Source organism: Chamaea fasciata, unplaced genomic scaffold, assembly GCF_029207755.1.
Source record: "Chamaea fasciata isolate MVZ Bird 193981 ecotype frontalis unplaced genomic scaffold, bChaFas1.0.hap1 SCAF_14, whole genome shotgun sequence".
Taxonomy (NCBI): domain Eukaryota; kingdom Metazoa; phylum Chordata; class Aves; order Passeriformes; family Sylviidae; genus Chamaea; species Chamaea fasciata.
In genome coordinates, this window is record NW_027094099.1 from 18,425,532 (window position 1) to 18,453,529 (window position 27,998).

The window sequence follows — 27,998 nt, forward strand, 5'->3', positions numbered from 1 at the left end:
ATCCTGGATCTACTTTTCCTTTTCCAGAATCAACCCTTGCCCTCTGCCCAGCCCTGTTACTGTGGGAGAAGCCCAGGCTCATATGACTCCAGTGCCTTCCCATGAGCTTGCAGCACCTCCCAAGTGGTTAATTCATGGAAGCCGAGAGGATACAGGATACACATCCCTCACAAAGTGAGGAGACACTGCCACAGAAGACTGGGCAGATATCAACAGCTTCAGCAAGAGACAAAATATTCCCACGGAATGGAAAGTGATGGATTAGCCTGGTTTAATGCAGCCAAATTATCTGTGTAAAAATACATGCAGGACATGCTGCTGTGCCACCAACGGCACTGCACAGCAGCTTGTGTTTACATCTCCTTCCCTGTCACAGGCTGTCCTGCGTGGGCTGGGCCCGGGAAGAGCTGCTGCCACAGAGCCTGGGAACACACAAAACCCAGGCCTGAGCCCTGGTGCGTGGGCCCAACATCCAGCAGAGGCAAAAATTAAACACAAGCTGTTTACCTGATTACACCAGTTCAGCAGTGATTGAAGGGAGATGGGTGTTTTTTAAGTTTAAGGAAGAGCAAATTGTTAGAACTGAGAGACAGAAATCAATTCCGCTCTGTAATTGCAATGGAAAGATCCTCGTATGAGCCTCACTGGAGTTTGATTTTGTGCATTTGCATCTCTTTGCATGATGCAGTTGTCACCGAGTCTGCAAATCACATCAAAATTAAGCTGTAATTTGAGCTTGGCTTAAATGAAAAGTGTGTTAAAACTTTGAAGTCCACATGCTATGGGTATGAAATCCTGTTTCAGCTAAAGCAATAATTAAGACTAGATCGCAATTGCAGCTTAACAACTTCAAACAAATCTTTAGAAACTGCCTCTAAACCCAGCAGCTGGAATGGCAAATGAAACCCTTGGGCTGTGGTGGAAACAGGAACTGTACCTGGTTCTGTGACCTCAACTGGGACTTGGATGCACCAGTCACTGAGGTACAAACTCCACAGTGGCAAATTCCCAGACAAGAGCCATGGGCAGGTGTCCCTCAGGGACTGGATCTAAGCAGTAGCCCACTAACAGCTTAGAAGAGCTGTGGTCTTGCACCTTTGCCCCTCTTTGGTGGACTCTGGTGGTTTCCTGGTCAATCTTATCCTAAGAATCTGAGGATGAAAAATCAGCTAATGATTCTGGCAGATCAGCCTCCCACATGAATTTTGTTTGAGTCTGAATTCATGCACCAAGGATCCTTTCTTTGAACTTCATTTCCTCTTCAGAAATAGTTCAAAGCAGTTGGAGAACACGAATGCCAAAATCAAGCCTGAAAACCACCACAGCCTCACTTTAAAACACTTCATTTTTCTCCTGAGAGTTCTGCTGTTGCTTTCCATGGCTTGTCAAACAGCCCCGTTCAGATTTAGCACAGGGTCTGCTGTTCCCATTCATCACGAGTCTCAGGGCTGAGGCACTCCAGCTGCTCCAGGGCTATACCCTTAAAAGTGATCTTGCTGTGATGTTACAACAGCCTGTTGTTATGACCTTGGCTATTTTTGACAAAGAGATAAAGATGAAATAGGCTCTTGTTCCTAATGACAGCTTGTACAAAACATCCTTTCCAAGGAAAACTCTGTTATCCATATGTATGTGTTATGGATCAGGCTATGCCAGACAGCAGCACTGTAATCTCTCTCCCCCAGGTGACACAGCAAGAAAGATGGTCTGGTGTTATTATGCCAATATCTCTTTAGTTACACTTTGGGCAAGTTCTGTGTTTTCTCTCTAAACTAATAACAAATCAAACACTTTGAAAACCACTTTATTTTTTTCACTACCACCTCTGTGTTTGTTTACTTGGAAATTTCTCAACCTGGCACACGGTTTTGGAAGATTTTTGCTTTTAATTCGAGATTCTTGCCCTGAAATTTCTTTTTTTCTACCTGTTGCCCCTTTTTTGAGAATACCCTATTAATCAGAAAGATTTCTGTGACTTTCCTCACAATAAATAATGCTCATGAGAGTCAAAATGGTCTTCGATAAAATTACCTGATTAACATCTTGAAAGAAAGACCGCTTTATTCCTCACAGGCCTGATGATTTCAATGAGAGCTTTGCATAGATGTCACTGAAGTTCTTTTAGCTGTTTCTTTAAAACTATCTGCACAACTACCAAAATACTTAAAGCAGATGAAAAGTCCTATTTTTGTAAGGATAAGCCTAAATTCTTTGCTGGATGTGGGCCTAAGGGCCTGTAAATACAGATGGATGTGAGCAAGACCCAGAAGAGGCCAGGTAACCACCAACAGGCAATTATATCCCCCCCAGAACTTCAAGCCAGTATATCATACTGTTTGAAGCTAATTGCTTTGAAATAATTGGAAAGGTGAGCAGGTAAGTTCACACAGAGCATTTGCAATCTTGCTTTGTATTTAAAAAACCAACAGTCCAGATTGCATGGACAAAACAGGCATGATTCAATAAAATAAGTTAAAAGGGAAGGGAAAGGTATGCAGTGGTTTTTTAAAAGTGTTTTCCTTTTAATTTTTAGCATCATTAAAATGCTGAAAACATTTTGTTCAAGAGCTTCTTTAGTTAATACCTCATTACTTCTCTTTTTATTGTTATGGTAATCAAGCCTTAATATATTGGAGCTTTATAGCATGAAATCAAGGCTAGGCCTGTGGGCATGGACAGATGTACAACAGCATGCAGTAAAACACAGGTACAGAGACATGCAGAGCTGAATATGGCACTGGGGTTTTTTATAATTGTTTAGCAATTCATCTGAAGTTATTTTAACCTTGACAACAGATGAACTCTAACATGTACCATGATCAGTCACTGGAAAGCTGCACTGAAAAAGCAAGTTTTGTAACTGTTGTTTTACAGGCTGGGTTCTAGGAAAGCATGAAACCAAGCCTGAGTAAGATGATTAAATTTTTTGCATGACTACAGGCTGGAGCTGTAACTATTCAAAACATTTAATTGAGAATATTTTAGCCAAGGGAGAATGGTAACGCTGGGGAGCTGCATTTTACACCAGGACTTTGCCTCTCCATGGGAAATTGGGGCTCGGTGTCAGAATTCAGACCCTCTCCAGGCATAGGCACACTAAAAAAAGAGAATATTTGGCTCTGACTTCTGGTTCTGAAGTGACACTTGGACCTTGTGCTGGAGCTTTGCTTGTGGTTGAATTTCACCCAACAAATCAAGTGAAAGTCAGAAATAACTTTTAGAAAGTTATGATGGCTGTGTCTGCAGGGTGCTGAAATTGTATCTCAGAAAGAGTGAGCACCCTTAGATCTTCCCTGAGTAAATGACAACACACGACCCCCAGTGTCAGGGAGGCTCCACTTCTCAGCGGTGCTTTCAGGAGAGATCATTCAGGAAACCATTCCAGCTCCTGGGAGCTTTGCTCAATTTAAAGGGAGTGTTTTGGCTGGTGATCCCTCTCCCAGTGAAAGCCTTCAAACAGCCAACATGAAAAGCAATATGCCTTTGACTGCATCAAATCTCTGATCCTGAGGAATGTATTGGGATGTTCTCAAGCCCCACATGAGGTTTGGGATGGGCCCATTCACCACCAGGCTCGTTTTCCCCCAAGCACACCCTGCAGGAACATCCCAAACAGCCTTTGGCACTGCAAACGTGTGGCCCTCCTTGGTTAGCCAACAGTCATGAAGGAACAGAAAGGAAGAAGGTGCCACATTATTCCAGTAGAAGTGAAAATTGTTTTCCACATTATAACTGGATAACAGTAAAATATGATTTAACACATGGATTATGTATCAGAAAAACCTGGTTAACCTCAGTTAAGCCAAGCCCCCAGATTCCCCCTTTTGTGAAAATACTGGGAGTAACAGTGTGCTGTATTCAGCTGAAATCTGTTCCTTTAAACCTCTGAATTTAAACAAAGTCTCCTAACAATGAAGAGTCCAGTCCCCCACATTTCTAGCGTTAAGCACAAATGAGAGCAGCCCTCAGGTGCAGTAAAACTGACTTTCCCTCCTAGGAGCACTGGGCAGAGCTTGTGGGATCAGACCTTGGGACAGGAACACGTGTTACCCAGCATATAACAAGTGGAATGAAAGACAATGGGCACTATAGGCCAGCAAACACACTAATTATATTAATAAAATGAAAGCTTAAATTTTGAAGCTAATCCTGGGCTATCATTTATAAAAGTTAACAGGGAATATTTAATTTAGGAATTGGCTAACACTTCTCTTTCCACCGCTGAAACCTCATAAATGAAATATACTGGATCCCTGCCCAGTGCGGAAATAAAAGTTATGAATAATGTTTCTATCTCAATCATTGTCAGTGCTTTAATATTCCTAATTACTTTAAAAAGCTAAATATTCAATATAGGAAAAACCTTCTTTTTCTTTTATCTCCACTTGCAAGATTAGAGCAATTTAATAAGAGTCACTGGGTAGTTTTAGTCCACAAGACCATTCTGTACTTTGACATCTTATCCTTTCCTGGCCATTTTTACACAGAATGAAGTGCTTTTTACTCTGTGAGTGCACATGTATCTATTATAAATGTATAATCTATATCTGCATGTCCTTATTGTCATAGTATTATTATTATTATTATTATTATTATTATTATTATTATTATTATTATTATTATTATTATTATTATTATTTTAAACTTCTATTAGTGCACATGCACTGTACTAATACTCCCTGGTAGGTTAAAGTAAATCTAGTACTAAGAATAATCAAAACATTAAACGAGTTCCTGAGAATCCATACAGTATCTCCCAACTGATGGTATTATTTTTCTTTTTAAAAATATTTTTAAAGATAGATATTCAATATGCCATGATGCCCAGTTTTTCCCTTGTCTACATTCCAGGTAATCCCAAAATGTTGCTTCAAGCCCCATAGTATGGCCTTTGTTTCCATCCTTGGAATCATGTAATCCCAGAATGGTTTGGGATCATCTGATGATAATCTTTGATCATCTCATCCCAACCCCTGGGGTGTCACCCTGCTCTCACTTCCCACACCAGGTTACTCAGAGCTCTGTCCAGCCTGGCCTTGAGCACTCCCAGGGCTGGAGCATCCACATCCCCTCTGGATTAAAGTCCTTCCTCCCTGCTCCCTTCCTATTCCCTTTCCTGCTGGAATCGAGGGGATATTCAGCAGAGCTGCAGACAAAACCCCAGGAAGCCATCCAGGCATCTGGCCTGCTGCCTTCAGCCCCTGGTTGTGTTCGCCCTCCAGGAACATTTACCTCCCATTCCCTTCACCCTCAGGCACATTCACCTCCCATTCTCTTCTAACTCCTCCCTCTATAGATCCCTTCTCTGTTACCTTCTTGACTGGCAATGATGCTTCTTTCTTAAGATCCCAATCAATTTGGGAGAAAGGGAGGAAGCCAACGCAAAACAAGGCGTCCATTCAGTTTCATTTCACAGCACCTCTCCCCATGCAGCTTTATTTACTTGCCTGATGCACAAATTGACTCCATTTAACAAGCTTATTCCTGTTCCGTCAATAATGTCTCAGGCCTGTGTTACATCACACTCGGGTGTTTGTGCTGCCTGTTCCATTCCAGCATGAACCAACCACTTAAACTCACCGTTTCCAATTAAGAGAGTTTAACAAACACAGCCCTGCCAGCTGAAAGAATTGAAAGCCTCAAGTGTGGATTAATTCCCCAGCAAAAGGTGCAGAACTCCCAACTCCCATTTCCCTAACTTTGCAGTATGGATTTAAGGAATGGATTGTAAGTCAGAGGGGAGAATCTGGGCTGCCTGAAAAGTCAATGGCAGAACTCCCACTGGCTTGAACAGGACAAGAATTCTATCTGGAGAGAGTGCTTTCCAAACAGCTCCAACCCTCCACAGAGTATTTCATGAAGAATGTGCTGTATTAAAGATTTGAGAGAGAAAAAAAACTTTATAGAGTTCTATTATCTGTACTGGTATCCTAATAACAGGACCAAAAGCATTAACAGCATCCTCTACTGCATTTCACATTTCTTTGCAAAACACAACCAAAAAAGCCCAATGCCATTATCCTAGGAAAGGGTATTCTCACATATTCATAGAACCACAGAATGGTTGGGGTTGGAAGGAACCTTAAAGGTCATTTTGTTCCAACCCAGTATGAATTCTTACAAAATAACCACTAGACAAGCCTCATTTTTCAATTCAAAGCATCCAAGTTCTAAGGCCACTGCTTTATAAGGCCTGATTTTCAATAGCAACACATATTTTAATCATATTTTTGTATCTTTACTCACCACTTGAGCAATCAGTCCCTCCCCAGCCTGGTTCACAGTGACACGTGTCAGGAGAGACACATCTTCCATGCACACACTCCTCTGTGCACAGTGCTGTTGGGAGGAAACAACACACAGCATTGTCAACATATTAAGTGGTTGCTAAACATACCTTAAACAATGCCTCAGAGAGCAATATTTTGTTTAAAAAAAATAAACAAAGAAAACACACCAAAAAATAATTACTCGCAAGATTTAATTATTGCTAAGTGACCAAAATAAAATATACTCTTGACAGCAATAAATTCATTTGTCACCTCAGCCCTGCAATGAAAAACTCACACACCAGAAATTTCTTTGGTTAGCAATTTTGCTTCCTAATAAAGTTTCTACCAAACTGACATTTATTATTATAATATTACAGAACAGCAGCTTCTGATATCGCACTCGAATTGCAACTGCTCATAAGGCAAAATGGAGCTCGGCCTTGAAAGTGTGTTAAGATCCAAAATAGATTTGTTAAAAACTTCTCTAGGAAAATAAATAATTTTACTCCACGATGCAGTGGCTGTAAGTGCATTTGTGTCTTTTCAAGGTCAGCCAGTTTTCCATAACTGCAGTTCTCTGTCTCACTGATGGAATACTGAAAGTTCAATATCCTCAAGTTCAAACCAAGACAAACAGTTGGCTGAGGAACAGCCCACAGTCTTTAGGGTTCTCTTTTCTTGTGCTGCGTGTGACAGTTTCCAGTGTGTGCCCATCACATACTAAAGAACCTGGAGAGCACTCAATAACTGCTTTAAAGACTGAACTTTGTTGCTTTCCACCTTGTTTCCATTTTACCACTTAGGACACTGCCAAAAACTCCATGTGCCAGAGATTCAAATTGGATGGTTAAGTTGGAACATCATTTCCACCTAGACCAACATGCGTGAGTTTTTAAAAATATGGAGCAATGGCAATGAGGTCATTATATTAAACCGTATTTACATATGTAAAAAATATGTGGTTTAGATCACACATAACCTATGGTTGTATATCCTGTGTTCTTCTATCAGATGGGAAACTGGGTATTGAGTTTACTTAACCAAGAGCTGCCTGAAGCTGGACTACAAAAGACTTATCCCGAGACAAAGATAATTCCTTCCTGTTTAAACCAAGGCTAGCAAAGCTGACTGGGGAAGTAGCTTTGGGTTGCTGTAGTGAAAATGGAGCTGAACCATCCAATTCCTTTGAAATCAGCCAGCAAAGCTTCTGGAAGTTTCCCTGATCTGCGGGTGAAATGAAAGCTGGAACCCTTTCAGTTCCCAGATACCTCCTGTGCCAAAAGTCCTTCACCACTGCGTTTGGCTTTGAGTGACTCCTGCTACTCCTGACATTCTTGTTGGAGTTCCACCACACCCAGGCTGCCATCAAAGCTCATGGAAACATTTTGCTGCCTGTTCTGTGGTTGGGTCATCGCAGACCAAAACCACTGAGCTGTTCACAAAAGATTTAAATCCAACTTCAAAATGCAGGTGAACTTAAAATAATCCTGTGGGACAAACTTTCCTGCTCTTTATCCAGCTTGATCCCACGTGACCAGTGATTAGAACGCTGCCTCGTTAAAACGACTGCAAGATCTTTCTAAATTAATCATTTCCTTTCTACGCTTGCTGCATGTCAAAAATGCAATTTATTCTTATTCCATATCTTGTGTTTAGACAGTATTGCAGTGGGCATGAAATATTCATAGCTAATCTCTAGTCACTAATTGTCCTAATCTTTTGTGCATTTATTTTACTCGACTTGGGCTTTCTGGAGACAGCGAAGCATCCTGCTCTACAGATGTAGGATGAAATTCAGGACAGGATATTAGATAAACAGGTTTTTCTAATAAAAACACACACACCTTCATGCAACCATTTGAAAATGGCTGGTTATCCAGAACAAGGAGAGGTTCACATATAGAATAGTCACAAACTTACAGGTTTTTATTCAAACTGCAGTGTGCTAATAGATATGCTGGGATAGGGATACCTCGGGAATTGTGGCCTGCACAGCTTTAGCTGGGAGTACATTTCTCACTGATGTGACATCCTAGTTTTGTAAGAGATGTGGAAGTCAAAGCTGAGATTTTGCTGTTGCCTGTATAGACATTTGCAATAACAAATCACTCTAACATGTAAAATGTGTAGCATTTTTTATGCTTTTAAGTGGGCCACGTTCTCACCTCAAGGCAAACATCATGAGCAAGAAGGTTGATGGGGGACTGGTTTTTTACTCTTCCAAATAGCAAAACTCCTGCACATTACTGCTCTATATTTAGTTGATTTCCACACAAATTTATCACACCTTAACTATGTTAACATAAATATGAAATAATAGTAACTAATTAAGCAATAAAGTTTCCTTAATCACTTGTCTAGCTGCAGTCCTGTGGGAAGAGTGCAATGTGAGACTTAGCAGCAAGACTCAAGAGAGAACTCCTCATTCTAAAGCACTCAGTCATATGAAAAGTAATAAAAAATGTATTATAAAGAACTGTATCCTTGTTTTCAGGTGTTCAGAAGTCCCACATCGCTGAAGATGACAATGTTTAATGAGCAATTAAAGATTCAAGTAATGTGAAGATGCTTCTTGGAACCGTGAGTTCTCTCATCTCTGGTTGATTAATTGCTAAACAAGTAGCTGTGAGCTCAGAGCTCACTAGTGACTAATCCCAAATGTGGGGGTGACAGAAAACCCCCCTTTTTAAACAGAGAAGCTTTGACAGAAGTAATTTTATTTAAGGTGGCAAACAATCAGACTCCTGTACTGACTGATTCAAACCAGGCTTATAAAGGTCATGTTAGGGTACAGCTCTAAAGTTTTACCATAGCAAATAAAATTGTGAATTTCTCCTATAAAAGGGAAGTCTTGCCTTGTTCAAGTCTTTAGAGTTTAAATTAATTTTTCATTCTATTAACATTCAACATAATAGGATACAATGGTCCCCAAGGCATTCTTCATAATACACTTTGTACAGTGGTTTGCAAATGATCTTACTAGTTAATGGAACTATAAAAATTACTTGCACATAAAGGTCAAGAAAAATAAAGATAAGTATATACTTTCTGACACTGTCCTGTTCAACACTCAGCTAAAGGCCCCTGGAGTAAAGAAAACTTGTCCTAATGCAAGGAATATAATTCCTCCCAGTGTAATAGTCCAAGCACTTCAACCGTTGGAATTCCAGACTTTGTATGTCTGCATTTTCCCTCGACCACTTCACTTGAGCAATCCAGCACCTCATTGATCAGTGTATTATTAGCATTCTTGGCATGAGTTTGACATCAGTTTGTAGTTTGATTCAGCCTGGTAATAAAATGACCTACATCAAAGCCCTGCCAAAATGCCATCTTTGTCGCAATGTGTTTAGCATGAGTTATTTGCCCACATTCAAGGTTACACAGCAACTGCTCCTTATCATGCAATAAAGGCAACAAAAGGGTTCTGTAACAATCCATTTGATACTTATCACTTACTTTATAATTACAGACTGGCCTTTTTTAACATATAAGGTCAATCCTCAGGGAAATAGACCTAAAGATTAAACTCTTTTCACACCTGAAATGGCTGCACTAGAGAAATGGATTCCTCTAACACTAGTGCTTATTCTTTAATTGTTGCCCAGAATTCAGATATGATAAATGGATTGTCTGTGTCTCTTCTCTGCAAAGGTGTGAAGTGGCCAGAATATTGCAATGAGGAGAAGAGCTCAGTGGAGCAGACTGCAGAATATTTCCACTGCAGAGTTCCTTCAGCTAAGGGGCACCACAGGAAGTTCATCCCAGACAAAAGCAGGGATGGAGAGCTGCTCTGTCTTCCTTGATTCTGCATTCCTCTGTGTGGACCCAAATTATGATGTTGCAGGGCTTAACCTCGTTGTTACACCCACTGTGACACCCTGCTCATCACATCATCCACCCACTGACAGCTGGCACCACTGAGCTCCACAGTCAGCCTCTTTCCCAGAGGCTGAGGTGCATTTAGGGAAGAGTTTCATCCTAGGGGAACAAGCATGGAGCGATTACCTTGAAATTTTTTTTTCATTGTCCAAAAATATAACCTGTGCATTTATTTCACAAAAGGCAGAGACACAAACAACCTGATTTGTGCTTGCACTGGAGCGTGGTAACGTTTGTGGTGGTCTTTAGAACCTGTGGGAGTTCACAGCTACTGACCCAGCAACTTCCATCTGCCATTGCCTCACTTGGCCATGCCAGACAAGCAAAATATCTCCAGAACAAAGAGCAGGATAATCACCAAGTGTGAAGGACCCAGAGCAGAACAGAGACCAGGCTCTGCGGGCTGTGCTCACTCAGGGCAGTGCGTGCTGCTGGAGAGCTGTGCCGGAGCATTCCGTACACGCCGGAGTTTCCTGGGCTCTGTGGGATTCCTGCCCAGGATCATAGAGCAGCCAGGAGGTGACAGAAAGCATAAATAACTGGAGATACATTATGATAATGGAAAACATTGCCAAATGGAGATATGGATGCTGCTATGAGACACAATGAGGAATTCAGGCAGTCGCCTGGAACTGCACAGAATGAACTGGTTTATTTGGACTGCACACGTGGCACAAGGTCATTGCTTCAAAATATCTTCATTCCTCTGTCTTACTTCTGCCAGGTTCTCTTCACTATACACTGATCCTGCCCAAACTCTGACCAATTTCATTTATTACTGTGAACCAACAGTAAACCTTCATTTTTTTTCTTTTATGTTGCTGGTATTTTAACTTCAGATTATTTAACCACTTCGCCCCATGCTTGTTGGACTCAACGAAGCAGAAATTTAATGGAAAAGGTGATGCTTTCCTTCAATATTTAATATGTGTCCCTGAAATAATTTGGGCCATTTTAGCCCATTCCTCTATTCCCTCCCTCCACTTTCAGGGTAAAGAATGATTTTGTCAGGTGAATGAAATTGCTGTTATCCTATGGCCAGTGGTTTCAGGTAATGCAGAGAGGTCAAAGTAGATGAAAAAAAATGAAAAAGATTCTTGCTCCTTATCCATTAGGAATCTATTCATTCAGGGCCTCTCTGGTGTTTCCATCTTAATGTACTGGCCTGGGTCCAGCTTGTGCTGAGTCCACAATATCAGCTCCATTAGATCAGCCTGTAGTCAGCTTTTGGCTGGATTCTCTTTGCCTGTGCTCAGGAAAGGGAGGTCTGATGGCACAAGAAGGATGACTACAGCTAATGCATCCAGGTAGGTTTTCCTCATTCTTAGATTATTGCTTATTTGTGGAATGGACGATTTCCTCCCTAAATCACTGACTTTCCATCAGGAATCAAGCTGATTTGATGGTTTCCTGGATAACTGCTTCAATGAAGTGGGATAATAGCTCTTTGCATTGCTTAACGTCTATTGCTGTGGTCATCGCTCAGGATACATCCATTAATTTACCACCTTGGAAAGCACTTTCATGCAAGGTTTAGTGACTTCCAAAGATGAAGAGATCTCAAAGCCTGCTCAGGCTTTGAGGAATTTATTGTTTCAGTGCATGGCAACCCTTCTTTTTCATCTTCCCATGAAAGTACCAGTGAGAAACAGAAACCCAAGGAGATCAATGTGAGCAAAGGAAAGATTAGAGTGATGCAGAGCAGATAACATCAATGGGTCACAAGATCAGCTCCTATTCCTGTAGGTACAATTCCAGCACTTCTTTTGCTGATTTGGAATTAGACACTCTGCATCAATGCAATCAGAACAGAATCAATGCTCTTTTTGTTGTCTGGGACAGGGGCATCTCTGACCATCGCCTCAGTGAGGTATTGATCTGTTCCGGGTTGTGTTATCCTCAGTCCTGACACCCAGCCAAAGCTCAGGGATTAGGCCAGACATGACTTGTGAATGTCTGAAGTAAAAGAACTGCGGAGATCCGTTTTGAGGATTTTGTGTTTTCCCAAGAGCAGAATCTGACGTGTCATTGCCATCACTGGCAACAGATCAGTAAATCCCTGTATCTATTTGCTGGGACATGAAGATTTGTTAATAAGCATAAACTCCATGGTAGCTTTTTACCCTTTGTATCAGTGGGTAAATGGCGACCTGAGGTTCTGATCACTTTTGAGGTGAACACAGAGCCTTCCACGTTCTTGAGTGTCCCAGGCTTGTGGCATGGACTAGTTTGGGGGTCCTGGAATAATCCCAGCCAGATCTCAATGTTCCAGACTCCAGCGGCCCTTCAGGAGGAATGCTCACAGTTTACTGTCACTTGAGGAGCTGGCACTGCTGAGAACCTCCTTCAGCCCATGCTGCAGTCTGTTGCTTTAGGCCTTGCTCTAGGGAGTGAACAGGGAAGTAAACTGTGCCAGGGGAAGGGCTGGGTAGGGAGGAGACTGTCACTTGTTCTGTGTGCCCTGAGACTGGTGGAGCACAGTTTGGAATCCCAGCCTGGTTGGTTGTGAGGAGCAGCTGAGCTGGAGCAGCACATCCCTGAGACAGGAATGGCATCGCATCACTGCCCATGAAACAGTGACAGTGACAGAGAAGTTTAGGGCCTGCAGAAGGAGAGGTCGGGGGAATCACACATTTAACAGAGTCTTTGTGGCATTTTGATGCCCCATTGGTTTCATCTGCTCTGGTGGAGAGAGAGAATAGGAGATAGCACTCAGCATTTAGTGCTGTCTGAGTGCGAGCTGCAGAGCAGCCTCCTCATAGCAGCAAATGTCAGAGAGCACGACTGGGGTCAGGAAGCTGAACTCTGTTGTACCTTTGGCTGTGTTAATAACAAGTGCAGGAGTTGAAGGCACAAAAAGGGATGGTGGAAAGGCACTGAGGGACTCCGAGCACTAGAATGCATCTGCCCTGCAAAGTGGACAGGTTACAGGGCTGGGTGAGAGCAGCACTGATCCCCCAGTCTGGAGACAAAGTCACAGCTCAGCTCCAGCCAACGGAATGCGTGCACCAGCAGGAGGGGTTTAAGTGTACAAAGGAGGCAAATCCTGCAAGAAAGACAATGCCTGATCCAAACAGCTCCTGACTAACTCAAGCCTCAGACCAAGGTCAGAGACATTTACACAGGGACTCCTGCTCAGCCCCAGGGCTCCAGAGGAATCAGGACATGCCAGAGCCTGAGTTTGTCCTTGGGGCAAAGAGAGAAATTCCTCCTTCTGGTGAAATCCTGACCCTCTAAGGTAAGTCACACTCCCAAATCCCTTCCCAGTTGGTTGGGGGGTAGGATTTTTCCTTTTGTTTCTTTCTCTCATGGAATTTTGTCCCATCTGTTCCTGAGATAATAATGACCAATATTTAAGAGAGACTAACGAAATGGCCAAGGTGGGAGAAGGGTGCAGCTGGTACTCTCTTACCTGGGGGGTTTTCTCTTTGGAAGAGCAGAGACACCTCGAGATTTTGAGCTGGGGGAAGGGGCTGGGTGTAGCTCCTCACTCTCTCTCGCTGTGGCATTGGTGGGGGCACAGGCTGCCATCATTGCAGGGAGAATTCACCAGCACTGTGAGGCTCTACCGCGAGTGAAGCTCTGCTTGTGGGAGCAGCCATTGCACTGGAACCTTATTAACACCGTACCTCACTAAAAAAAAGGGCCCTCACCATCTCAGGTGCCCCAGGGGAAACCCCAGGACCCTGAGCCCTTTTCGCCTCGTGAGGAGCCTGTCCCGGCCATGTTCAGGAGTTGAGCTGCTGCTGAAAACATTTCTCTGCCGCTGCTCCAGCTACACTGCCTGCTGGACACCCCACAGTTCCTGCCACAGCTGCAGAGTTTCTGATACATTTCCTTTGCTCCTCTGGGGTCTGCTCATGCCCGCCCTCCCAGGCGCCGCTGCGAGGTTCCTGCTGCAGCCCCTTCCGCCATCCAGCCCGGCCGCCATCACCGCGTGAGGGAGAGACGGGGTCGGGCCTGCGCCACAGCGCCCCCGGCAGGCTCGGGGGAGCAGCACACCCGCCCCGCCCAGGCGGGAGCCAGCAGCGCCCCCAGTGGCCGGGCCCAGAACTGCACCCAAGGCCAAAGCGGCGGAGGCCGGACTGGGTTTGTGTCCCTGGACTGGGTTTGTGTCCCGGGTCTGGGTTTGTGTCCTGGGACTGGGTTTGTGTCCCGGGACTGGGTTTGTGTCCTGGGGCTGGGTTTGTGTCCCGGGACTGGGTTTGTGTCCCGGGACTGGGTTTGTGTCCCGGGACTGGGTTTGGAGATAGAAGATGGGAGCTAGAAACCTGGGACTGGGTTTGTGTCCCGGGACTGAGTTTGTTTTCCAAGACGGAGTTTGTGTCCTGGGACTGGGTTTGTGTCCGGGACGGGGTTTGTGTCCCGGGACTGGGTTTGTGTCCCGGGTCTGGGTTTGTGTCCCGGGTCTGGGTTTGTGTCCTGGGACTGGGTTTGTGTCCCGGGACTGGGTTTGTGTCCTGGGGCTGGGTTTGTGTCCCGGGACTGGGTTTGTGTCCCGGGACTGGGTTTGTGTCCTGGGGCTGGGTTTGGAGATAGAAGATGGGAGCTAGAAACCTGGGACTGGGTTTTTGTCCCGGGACTGAGTTTGTTTTCCAAGACGGAGTTTGTGTCCTGGGACTGGGTTTGTGTCCGGGACGGGGTTTGTGTCCCGGGACTGGGTTTGTGTCCCGGGTCTGGGTTTGTGTCCCGGGTCTGGGTTTGTGTCCTGGGACTGGGTTTGTGTCCCGGGACTGGGTTTGTGTCCTGGGGCTGGGTTTGTGTCCCGGGACTGGGTTTGTGTCCCTGGACTGGGTTTGTGTCCCGGGACTGGGTTTGTGTCCCGGGTCTGGGTTTGTGTCCTGGGACTGGGTTTGTGTCCTGGGACTGGGTTTGTGTCCTGGGACTGGGTTTGTGTCCTGGGGCTGGGTTTGTGTCCCGGGACTGGGTTTGTGTCCCTGGACTGGGTTTGTGTCCCGGGACTGGGTTTGTGTTTTGCCCCTTGTTGTTTGTTTGCTTTGTTATACTAGTTTAAACTAGTAAAGAACTGCTATTCCTTTTTCTCATAGCGTTGCCTGAAATCGCAGTAATTTCAAAGTTTTAGTAATTCAGAGGGAAAGGGGTCATGTTCTCTGTTCCAAGGGAGGTTCTGCCTTGCTTGACAGGCACTGGTCTTTCAAACCAAGACACAGTTTTAAGGCTCAGTCTTTCTCATTGCCTTCACAGAAAATGAATTGGAGCCCAGAGAGAACTCATCAGGGATCAGCTAAGTATTGATGGTTGTTGATCCTTTGAGGCCTGCAACTGATTTTACACATTTTCTGTCATTGCTTCAAGTAGACGTAATCATTGCATTCTGCCACGTTGAGAGGAAAGTGTTACACTGAGATCAATTCTGCTGATCAATGTTCTAATACAATATTATTCTGTGGGACAATTTCAGCACTTAACATTTTCTGGTAAATGATTTCCCATTGCCTCACTCAGGGTTCAAAACAATCATTAGCACTAGTTCAAACTGTTAATGAGGTTAAGGAAGATCCTGAATCAGCAGAGCAGAATCTGTGACCCTGGAAAGCTTTTCCCCTCCTGTGCCCTCTGTCTGCTCCGTCGTTTTGGTAAATTGACCAACTCTTCCCAGCAATTTGTAGGAAATGCATTTTCACTTGTTAATTTTCCACTGGAACTTGATTCATCCAACCAACAAACTTAATTTGTCTGCAAACTGTGCTCTGTGTGGCACCTTCAGGAAGAGCAGCGCTATCTTTTTCTAAGCAATGCAGAAATATTAACATTTACTCTTGGCTTTCTCTCTGTACACAGCCTAGGAGACCTCACTCCAACAAAACCAAATGTAGTCAAATAGGCTTTGCCTGCAGGAAGCTCCAGGTCTTTTGAGGACAGAAGTGCCAAAACCAGTAAAAGTTTTCCCCAATCATTCTGTTCTTAACTTCAGGGGATTTCTTTGTTGTTGCCTGAGGAAATTAAATTCTTGACAGGTTGGGAATAGAGGAGAAGCTTGTACCTAAGATCCCTGGTCCTTCCAGCTTTCCTGCCAATCTGTGGAGCAGCAGCCAAACCTAGCAGAAGAAGAGAATCATGACCTGGCCTATCAAACTACCTGTGAGGGCAGCTGGCACCAAACCACACCCAGCACAGAGGCAAAAATGCCCATTCGCCACTTCTGGGTAATTTTCCTGCAGTCTGAGCTCTCCTGGGAGTTGTGCTGGAATGGAAAATGAGCTGCCAGGCATGAAGTACAGAGCTGCAAATGAGCTAAAAGGGGTAAATCACAAACATTTCCATCATAGAAAGACTGAAGGAACACACAGTGCCCTGCAGGTGAGGAAGGTGAGAAGTAAATGACAGATGGGCAGGTGAGAGGTGCAGCAGAACTGGGTGAAACTCAGCTGCTGGGGGATATTTCCAGCCTCACCATGGAAACTCCACCAGTACAGTACCCCTGCTTTGCTTCATGCCACAGCCACCTCTGCTTTCCTCCTGTGACTGTAGCAATCCAAGAGACCAGGAATTTACAGGTTCCTACACTGGCTGAGGAACTGTTTGATTTAAACAGTGAGACAGGAAGCACATGGGAAAATGTCAAAGAAAATGAGCCGTTATCAGAAAAAACCCCTCACACATTTATAATTGGAAACATTTATAAATGGAAATCACCTCAAAAGCACAGCACTTGCATATTTTGCTACAGGTTACCCACTCAGGGCATTGAGTGAATTTCTTTGTGTACAAATTCCATCAGCCTGTGATATATTTATTTTTAAATCTAGTCGCCTTGCTACATGTCCATAGTTCTCTGATTACTGACTTGCCCTGAATTGTGGGTCTCATGCCAAGAAAATTCTATTTTCTGACAGCAAATGACACAGCTCCACTGCTGATTGATTTTCATAGGTACAGAGTGTGTGCTGTGTATTAGAGTGAGGATGGAGGCATCAAAAATTGTTGTTCCTAAAAGATCAAAAGTAGATGGATGGAGACATCTGGACTGCATGACACTTCTGGCTGTCTTTGCTAGGCAATGCAACACTTAATGAAACCAAATTACACAGATGTTCCTAGAAAACTTTTAGTCCTGCAGCAAATTGAATAAACAATCAATGTTTCCAACAAAATCTTTCTTCGTTCTTATTCCAAAATTTATCAAGTCAATCTAACAACAATCCTTTCTTTGTTTCTCACCAGAACAGGATGAATATGGACAAATTTCTAAAGGCAAACCTGTCCTTGAGGCCACGCACAGGCCCCAGAGGGCCAACACATTTCAGATTTCATTTCAAACCAAGGCCCACAATGCAAGTGAAGGTGACCCTGCTGAAATCAAGGACAGACTGTGCTCTGTTTGTACATCATGCTTGTGTATGAGCTACACTAATGTTCCTGGGGATGGAATATTTAAATGAAGACTCCTTTCACTTTTCTCACATTTCAAAAGGAGTCACAGCAATGTGTTTCACGGCACCTTTCTGAAAAGAACTGCAAAAAAGACAACACAGGAAACTTTTTGTGTAATGATGGGGGCTGACTCTCATCTCAAGCCACTCCTTTAAGCTTCCTGTCACCAATTCCAGATTGCAGAAGTTGAGCTGATTTAGGATCAAGTCCCAGTTTCTGGATGTCAAGTGTCCAGGGAAACTTTCTATTAAAGACACACAGTAAAATGCACTTTCTAGTTCCTGGGATTCACACTGTGGTCTGGAGATAAAAGATGAGAGCTGGAAACAAAACTTTTCCCTACATTATCAGAAAGTACCATTTATAATACGGCAAACATGGCATAGCATTGGCACTATTTAGTGAAAAGAGAATTTTAGATGCTTTTAGTAATGCTTTTAGAAGGAATTCTATGTAAGCTGGACATCTGTTAAAACATGACACTGTGAATGCAGTTGTGATGACATCAGATCCAAGATCCGTACCAGACAGCTGCTTCAGCAGAGCTCTTGTGCACAGCACTGCTGTACCTGAAAAGGTTCAATTTCTTTACCAGTCTCCTTATAACCTGTTTCACACACTTTTTTTATTTCTAAGCAGAAAAATGTTTCTTTTTTTTTTTTTTACTCAATTTACTTATTTACAGTGTAAGCTTTGTGAAGGAAGGCCATCTTCTAGTTTTGCACATGGATTTCTGGACACCACAGTAATAAAAGTAAATCACAGCATTCAGAAAGGAAAAACCTTGATAAAAAGAAGGGAAGGTTTGGGGTTAGACAGATTGATTAAATAGTTCCTCCCGACTTCCTGCATCAGAGAAAGTGAGGTTTCCAAAAGTGAATACCTATGTTAGAAATACTGAGCTTAAGATAAACTATTAAAAAACGTTTTATGATCAAATCTGCAATGGACTGAAGTTGCATGAAAAAATCTCCCTTGGGAGCCTTAAAACCCCTCTATTAAAATGGAGAGTAAGTGCAACAGCACACAATGTGAGGGGGAATGCTGTAATCCTCACACAGAGAGGAAAAGGGAATGTCTGTGGACACAGCTCCAAGCACATCAGGTTCTAAAGGACAGCTCCGTGGCTGCTTAGAAGAGCTCTGTCCCTGATTAGCTTTTTGTCACCTGATTAATCCCCTTCCCTGTACTAAGTATGGAGTGTCAACAGATGCTTTTCCAGCCGACATCATCTTCTTTCCCTCGGAACAATTAAGGAACCAGAAATGAAAACCGATTTGCCAGCCGACTCTATTGCAAACATCAAATTTCCATAGTGTGCCCTCTGGGCACCTTTAGTTCACTCCTATTACCCACTGTACCCTCCCACACTCTTTTGTTTCCCTTGTCCCATGAAGAATTTCCCTTCACTATCAGCAACTTCAGCTGCCAGAGGGCAGGGATGGACAGAATATTGGGAAGGAATTGTTCCCTGGGAGGGTGGGGAGGCCCTGGCACAGGGTGTCCAGAGAAGCTGTGGCTGCCCCTGCATCCCTGGAAGTGTCCCAGGCCAGGTTGGAGGGCCTTGGAGCAGCCTGGGATAGTGGAAGGTGTCCCTGCCCATGTCCCACCCCATGGGATGGGATTTAAGGTCCCTTCCAAGCCAAAGCATTCCAGGATTCCATGAACTCACTCTGCAGGTCATTTGTTACCGTGGCATGTTAACACCACTCAGAAATGGTGCACAGCCACAATTCTCACCCAAGGTGATGGAAATTGGAGCACTCACTCTGTTCTATATCCAGGCTCCTGCTGCAAAGTTGTAGGTTCAATAGGAAAAAATTACTTCTTTTCCAAAGTCTCAGAGTGATTTTCTGCACAATTTGGCATCTTAATATTTTTACATTTTGGTCTAAATGTTTTACGCTTCAGAGTTGTAAGTATTTTATATTTTAACGTAAGTGATTGCTTTCTACAAATTTTCAAGACTTCTTCCATAACAGAGCACTGTCAGTTTGCATTAAGCTCCAGAGTAACTGCCTTTTTTTTTTTTTTTTATAGTCTCCATCAGAGATGGTTGCAGTTGCAAAAAATCCGTGGAATAATATATCTTTATCCTACTATGAGATGTGGAATACGTGCCACAAAACCCAAAGTTAACTGGGAACAAAGGGAATGACAACTTCTTTAAATTCCCACCCAGCAAACCCAGGAATTACCCAGCATTTGAGAAACCAACATCAATAGTCACAAGTAGATTGATAGAATCATAGAATCCCAGAAGGTCGGAGCTGGAAAGGACCCATAAGGAACATTGAATTCCAGCTCCTGGCCCTGCACAGGATCACACCATGTGCCTGGAATGGTATTTCTTATGTCAGGCTCACGTGGTATTCCCTGTGTGAATGCCATTGGTATTGTTCAGAGGCACTGCTAAAAGGATGGAATAATTACAGCCAGGCGTTCCAAAAGTTCACAAAAAAGAAATGCACATCATGCACAGGAAGATGCTGAAAGCACTGTATAGTCTGGGCCAAATTCCATCTGCCAAATGCTTCCAGCCACTCTCGTCCCTGTGCTAGAGGAGATGGGGAGTAGCTGAGCTGTAAGTAAGTCCACCCAGGTAGCCAAATGCCTCCTCCTGCTTGCCCAGGTTGCTGTATTTAGGGCATCCGTGGCTGTTGCTATAAAAGGCTGTGGGAGCAGAGGGTGGCAGGAGCAAGGCCCACAAAGCCTCAGCCAGCCCAGACAACTGCCAGCACCAGCTCGTCCTTCCCAAAGCTCTGAACAGAGACAAAAACACTTGAAAAGAGTGGTTCACTCCAGCTTCCAAAGTGCTCCCCTGCCGCTACTGAAACCAAGAGCTGGAAAGACAAAGAAAAACCATAAGGAGATTTCCTGAGGATCCTATTGATGAGTGGTTTATTGTCTGCAGCGTGGCTGGCTGTACTGGGCTGGCTGGGATGGGGTTAACTCCTCTCAGCTTGGATCATGCTGTGGTTTAGCTTGGTGACCAAACCAACACTGACCATGCTGACACTTCAGCTACTGCTGAACTGTGCTGGGGCAGCACCGAGGCTTTCTCTGCTCCTCAGCATCATTCACATTTGCTTTATCTCATTCTCAATCAAGCTTTATCTCAAGTTTTCTTTCTTTGATCTTCTTTCCTCTTCTCCCATCCAGTCAGACAAAGGGAAAGGGAGGAGGCAGGGAGGGTTAATCCACAGCCCTGCTGTGTTATCAAGGGTTACCATGTGTTATATGTCATCATATGTTACAGAAAGGAAGAAGACAAAGATGCAATCTCAGATTTTGTGTGGACACCAGGAGCTCTTTCTAAAGGCCATCCCGATTCAGGTAACTTCTTTTCCTCTCTCTGCCTTTCCTTCCTTTTCTCCTAGGCTTTAAAACTTCTCCAGAGCACAAGAGAAATCTATTAATGGGAAAAGGATGTAAAGGAGTCATCAAGAAAACAACGTGTGGGTTGGGACAAGCTGACCTTTAAGGTCCTTTCCAACCCAAACCATTCTATGATTCCAATTTCAATTTTAAACCTGTTCCATTTCACACATTTGTCTTCTTTCTGACCCTATTGATTTCCATAAATTAACCTGGCTCACCACATGCCTGGACTACTCATGAACTGCAAACTGTATTGGAGGGGAAAATCTTCTGGAGTTTCGTCTTCATAATTCCGTAAGTGGCAAACGCTCTGTATGTCCACCCCCTCATTCATCCCTGGGATGCACAGGACCGTGTTTTCATTCTGTGCAAGTGAATGGATCCCAGCAGCAGGGCAGGGTTGGGTCACAAAGCCATTACGGGACAGCCCTGGTGCCTCCAGGCCATGCAGGACCAGTGCAGGCTGCCATGAACCACTCTGAGGTGCATCCCAGCAGGAGCAGGGTTTGAAAGGGCACCCAGACACATCCTGGTGGATCTGTGCTGAGTTAGAGCAGCTGGGGACCAGCCTGACTTTGCTAAAAGAGGGCAAATTAACGGACTAAGCTTTGCATGGCTCTGTCTTTGAACTCAACAATGAATCACATCTATGGCTCTTGTGCTTTTTTCTGATCCTGCTGGAGCTCCCAGCCATCCAGGCATTAGCATGAGCACCATGAGGAGCTCCGGATCCAGCGCCTCCTTCTGTGTCTGCAATCCCAGTGTGCTTTTATACTGACCCAACAGAGACTGCCTAAAGCAGCCAAAAAGCCTTTTCTGCTACACTAGCAGCAGGCTAAATCTTTTTCCAACCATAATGCCTGCGTAATTTTTCCTCTGATATTTATTAAACCCCTTGAGACATTATATAGCTTCAGCATTCCCTTCTTTTTAACTTTAGCCTATTTTCATTCCTTTATATGAGCGTTTTGTTTCTCCTCCTTCTCCTGCACTGCTTCCAGAAGTCCTTCCTGTATTTCATTGCTGCTCCCCACCAGCATCTTTGCAAATCCCTCAGCCTCCAGAGGCTGAGTGCAAACATAAAATGATGGGTGGGGGATGACAACTGACCTCTCCACCTTCCCGTCCAGGGGGTCTCTCCAGTGTCTTTAGGCTGAACAGGAACCCACTGGCTTCATCTGTGTCCCCAGCTGAACTGACCTGCTTTTGGGGCTGGTGTCCCTCTGCCCTCACACTCCTGTGTCCCCAGAGGTTGTCAATGAACAAGCAAAGGCCCATTTCCTCTCAGTTTCCCTTCAGAAGGGAACAAAGGATTCAAATGATTTCCCCTACGTTCTTCACTGGGAGGAGATGTATGGAGTCATCTCCAATGCATATAAAGGCAGAAATTTCAAAGTGTCTTCTACTGTCATTTCAATTCTATAATTAATAACTATATGCAGAAAGGCCTTCCACACCATTTTCTCGCTGTCACACACCCCAAATCAGACAGAGAAAAAGAATGTCCCCTGATAGGAGGTATCTATGTCCTGCTATAGCATTTCCCCTAATTTAGGTTGCATTATTGATGTACGGAACTCTGTACTTGAATAATGTAACAGTAAGGCTCTCACAGAAAGCGCCAGCACTGGCTTTAATGTGTGTCTATAAAGATAAGAAAAATGTATTTTAAAAGTCCAGCAGCTTTCAAACAATATATTTTCGAGCTACAGGAATGCTCACCACAAGGAATTTAAAATTGAGGTGAGAAGGGGAGGCAACGTTTCTTCTAAAATGCTAATGAGCTGCTGCCTTATAAAGTGAAAAAAAAAATCAACAAATCTGACGTATGAACAAACATGATGAATATTCAGGAAGTTTGAGCTGCTGATTCAACGTTTTCTAGGAGTGTCCAACTTTTGCACTGATCACAAAAGCCATTCCTTTTTCTTCTCATCATGAGCACACTCGGCTGTGGTGGCGGTGTGCTGCTGGAACATATGCGTGGAATTGCAGGGACTGTAATTCATCCAGATGGCAGGAAGCTCTGGAATTGTTACTCCTATGCTACAGATGTTTAACAATCCAACCATATGGCTCCAATAAGGCAGCCTTGTCAAAGGATACAAAACCTGCACTAGACACAGAGCCCTGTGAATGGGAGCGCAGTCCTGAGGTGGGAACGTTCAGATGGCTGCACTAGAAATGCACACATCACACAGAGAGCTGGCGTGGCTATTGCAATTAGAGAATTTATGGAACGTTATTTAAACTCCTGAAAACAATCAGGCCTCGTATTTGCATAATTTCCCCAAGTCAGCTATTGAAAGAACGTTCCTCATTTGTTTTTGAAATTCATTAAGGGCATCAAACAAAGGTGAGTTGAAAAGCTGGGTAAATAAATACGTGTAAATACAATAACGTCCCCAACCTCTGGCCTGAGGGAAATACCACTGTAGGTAAAAATTCAACCAGCGAGACCAACAATTTCTCTAGAACAAGATTTGTCAAAGTCAGGGAGCCCTGCTGATGCTTGTGACAATTGTAATGTGGAAAGCTGAATGTTGAGAAACAATCTGAGATCAATAATATCTTGGCCAAGAAAGGAAAGCACCATGAAATGGTCAATCTATAACTCTACTGAATTTTGGCAGGTTTGAAAGACAGATAAATGGCAGCAAATCAGATTGTTAAATCACTAATCCTGTCATTATTACATCCTGTCACATTGCATAGATTTAGACATTAGAAAAAGAGTGTGAGGTAGGAGAATGAAGAAAACAAAAGCTCAACTCAGTCTGTGAAGAAAAGGTGAATTCCCCATTTTTTTGCTTCATGGTTGGTGCTTTTCTGCCCAAAAGTCAGCTGGCAGTAGCTGCTGCTCAGAGTCCCATCTGCCTTCCCTCTGATGTCAGGTCTCTGACCCTTTGTTCCCCACAAGAAGTGTCTCCTCTGTACAAATCTGTTGTGCAAGAATAAGATTAAAATGGACAGACCGAACAAAGAGTTGTTCTCTCAGACAAAAATGCATCCATTTAGCACACAGGGCATCTTTCCACCTGACATATTCTTAAAGGCAACTATTCAATTACCATCTCCTCACAGGCTAAAGAGCACAAAAGAGTCATGTAATATTCTTTTTCTCTTTTTTTTTTTTTTCTTTTTTTTTTTGGAGCAGCAAAGTATTCTGTGCTGCTTTATCTACCACAGATACTAATCTAGGCGATATAATTTTAAAACATCCTTACAAAAACCTTGAAGGGCAGTTGAACCCTGTGGTTGTTTAAAAAAAGATTTTCTGCAGTTTATGCATTTGCTCTGCCAAAAGCTTACCTTAGCATAGAAAGTACAGTAAATCATAGCTGCTCTGATTTACTGCCCAGACTGTGCTGTTTGTTTTCAGGGACAGCTCAGGGAAAAGCTCTGTCAAGTGTAAGAACATTCAGAGAAGGGGAATCGTTTTGCAAAGCTCCCACAATGGTAACAACATTGCTAAGATATCAGTGAAGGGGAAAAAAAAAATGCAGATGTGCATTTGCAGCATTTTTCAGGGGGGATTTTTTGAATGCCACTGTAAACCCGAAATATTTCAAGCCCTTTGGAGGCACAAAGACAATTTCATACCCCAAAACTGTTTAGCCTAAGTATTAATGGGCTGGGCAGTAGTATAATTTAGCAGGCAACCTGTTAAATTATTGGACCTTGTGCCTGAATTCCATATTTTATGGGGCAGCAGCACATACAGATGCCAAAAAGGCAAAGAAGACACCAGAGAAGTGGCAGAGCAAGGAGGTCTGGATCAACATGATTATTTAGAACTGAGGGTAGATTTTATTAGACTTAATCTATTTAGTAAGCCCCAACAGGACAAAGATAAAACCATGTATCTGACATCCTTTTAAAAGTTAGTAAATGAGAAGGGAAAAGATCAAAACTGTAGCTGAAAGCCTTCACTTCTGCTTTAAAATCCAAGAAACAGTCATTAATAGAGATTTAAACTCAGCCCTCTCTAGTCTAAACATGTCACTGTTAATTACAAAGCTATTTAACTTTTGCAAGAAATAAAGACTGCTATTAATGAAAGAAGAACCAATTAGCCTTTAATCTACACACTGTTTTTTAATCAAACTTTCTTTTGATCATCAGACTCACTGCAGGATGTATCCCTCCTCCCCATGTTGTAGTGGCTTCCATGATTGCTAATGGAATGGATTTTAAAGGGCTGGCTGAGCAGGGAGAGCCCTCTCTGCAGGGCTGGAGCTTCCCCTCCTTCCTGCCAGGGACAGCTCAGGAAAGGGGAATTTTGTGCCCTGACCACTCCTGGAGCAGCTGCCTTTACAGGAGTAGCACTGAATGTGTCTAGAGGAACCTGGGAAAGGAGTACTGGACAAGCTCATTAGGAAACAGCCAAAAAAATACCAGTTTAAAGAGAAGTAAGAAATGGGATGGAAAAAGGCAAAAGCAGAGAAGTGCCTCCAGGAATGAAAATGGAATTCACTGCTGACTGCAGAGAATGATGAATGAGAGAATTTGCTTGTTGGCACAGGAACATATTGTGGAAAAACAAAACAAAACAAAACAAAACAAATGGGATCAGGGCTCGATGTGTTACAAACACAAGGGGTGACACGAAAAGGATCCCATTAGCAAATTGTTGTGCCTCCAAACTGTTGCTTGAGGGCTCCGAGAATTTCAAAGAGGTTTTCTGTTTGGTTTTGGGTTGTTCTGTTTGTTTGTTTGTTTGTTTTTTGCTGTGTGGCTACTTGTAGTAGCAAAATAATAAGTCCAAGCATCTGGAATCCATCATGATGGAGAACTTCTTCCCTGACATCATTTCCCTCTCGGCGGCTGCTGCTTCTGCTCGGATCTCCGGGAAGGATGGAGAGCAGATGTCCCTGAGCACACACCAGGCTGATAATGAAATACAAGAACCTGACTCCTGCACATGTAAACAGCAGAGAGAGTGTGACTATTATCTGCTCTGTGTCAAACACGGGGCTCTTGGTCTGACCAGATACCTGCTGCCTGCTCTGCATTAGCAAAATTTCAGTGAGTGCTGTTCTTTCTCCACCACAGAAAGATAAAATTTGCCTGGCAGCAGCAGAACAGTAAGTGTTAATACTAACAAAAACAAAACAAAACAAAACAAAACCAAAAAAAAAAAAAACCAACAAAAACCACCTGAAAACAGATGTTAATATCCTCCAAGAATCAGAAAGTCTGGAGAGATTTATTGTTGCGACAGTACGGCAATTAAAAAAAAATTTAAAAATAAAAAATCAATAGATTGAAGGGAGAAAAGTGATAATAAATATGCTCTCTGCCAGACAGGATTCTGAGTCATGAAATTCAAGACTGCAATAAAAGTATGTGGAACAACTGCTGACATAGTATTGACACCTGAGATATTTGAAGGTAGGTACATGCTTACCACAGGGAGGGTTCCAGCAAAGACAATAGGTTGCGATAAATGTTTTTCAGGACTTGACTAACAGCATTTTGCACTTCAAAAGATCAAATTATTACACTTTCTGTAAAACAATTCTAATGCCTTATCTCAAAGGGCTGGTGATTTTTCACAGTCCAAACCCCTTTAATGTAACTGTTTGGTGTAAAGGTCGTTGAAAATGAGATCAGGGCCCATTCATGGTTTTCAGCTGCTCATGTATTACAAGTTGAGTCCAACACAGGACCTCAAATAAAAACATCAACACAGCTAAAAAGAAATAGCTGTAAAGCACAGTGCCAAGATACTTGTAGTTAGCTGGATAATTGTATCATTTTCACATTTATTCCATGACATTACGAAGCTGTTAATAAAATTTGGGTTCTGATGCTGATCAAAACCTCTTTGTGTTTTTCTTGTGTCACAGTCTCACAACACAAGACCTGGACAAGAGATCCCATCTCCACTTCCCTTTTGAGCACAAGCAGAACACTCAGAAAGCTGCAGTACTGAAAACATGTGACACTAATGTGCAGGGTATTTTTAATTAACAAGGCTCTTAGGCATTGCTGAAAGATCCATTTTGATTTTTGTCCCCCCCTCATGTTGACCTAAAACACTCCAGAGCTCCGTATTTATTTATACAGTGCAGTTGGAAGAAAGTTCTTCTGACATTTGAGAAGCTTTAAAAAGTTAAATTGTTGATGGGAACAATCGTGGGGAAAAAAAAAGAGATTTTAACTCATTTGACTCTTGAAGTAAGAACTTTCAAAGGTAAGAGGCAGAATGTTTGCACTGCTGTTTAAATTATGTGGTAGTTTATTCCTGAGTGTTCTCGGTTCCCCGAATTCCTTAGCACTGGTGAATACTTGCATTAATTACTCCCCAAAGTACGTTTTGATCCAAGAAGGCACTAAGGAACTTCAGTAACTCCCTCCCCAACGACTTCAGACAAATTTCCCCTTCTTACTTGAGATGCACAACCCAAAACGCCCCGAAATGTTCTGTACCCACAATTCCGCCTGCCATCAGCGCCGGCTGAAAACCCTGAACCCCAACCCCAATGAACACATCGTTAATCCATCTCCAGCTTCTCCACACCCCACTTTTCCTTGTGCCACGTGTACGTACGGATGCAGTAGTCCCCACTCTCGTAGTAGCCGGGGCAGCACTGGGAGCGTCGCCGGTACATGGTGCGCAGCCCCCTGCGATAGGCGGTCTTGTAGCTGATCCTGCACCACGAGACACAAAACCATTGGGCACCAGTGAAAATCAATGCCTCCCGCTGCAATGATATTTGGGTTAAATTATACTAAGGGCAGCATTCAATATTAATTTTTAAATGCATGAAAGGTTTTTTGATAATAAAAGCCGCAATAAGGGAGGAATCGATACTTGTTTTGAAGATTGAAATATGACTTGTGTTATAAACACAGTGCTCGTGACAGTCACTGGAGCTCTTCCTGGGGCAGCTGCTGTCTTTAAACATTTTCCCAGTCCTGCTTCAAGGGCAAGGAGTTTCTTCAAGAATAAATGATTTATTTTTGCACATCAGCAAGGTCAGATCTCATCAATGGAAAGGAACAGAGTCTTCTGCAGAGACCACTGTGTCAGCTGCTACACAAAAACCTTCCCACAGTGGC

General features: G+C 43.3%; 1 protein-coding gene across 1 annotated transcript in view; it reads right to left on the bottom strand.

Moving 5' to 3' along the window:
* Positions 1–27,998, bottom strand: part of MEGF11 (multiple EGF like domains 11) — a 253,547-nt gene that overhangs the window by 161,492 nt on the left and 64,057 nt on the right. Inside the window, exons 5-6 of the mRNA XM_066196632.1 lie at positions 27,487–27,587; positions 6,247–6,339 (exon numbers count right to left, since the gene is read on the bottom strand). Coding sequence (XP_066052729.1) covers positions 6,247–6,339; positions 27,487–27,587 — 194 coding nt within the window. The remainder of the gene's footprint in view (positions 1–6,246; positions 6,340–27,486; positions 27,588–27,998) is intronic.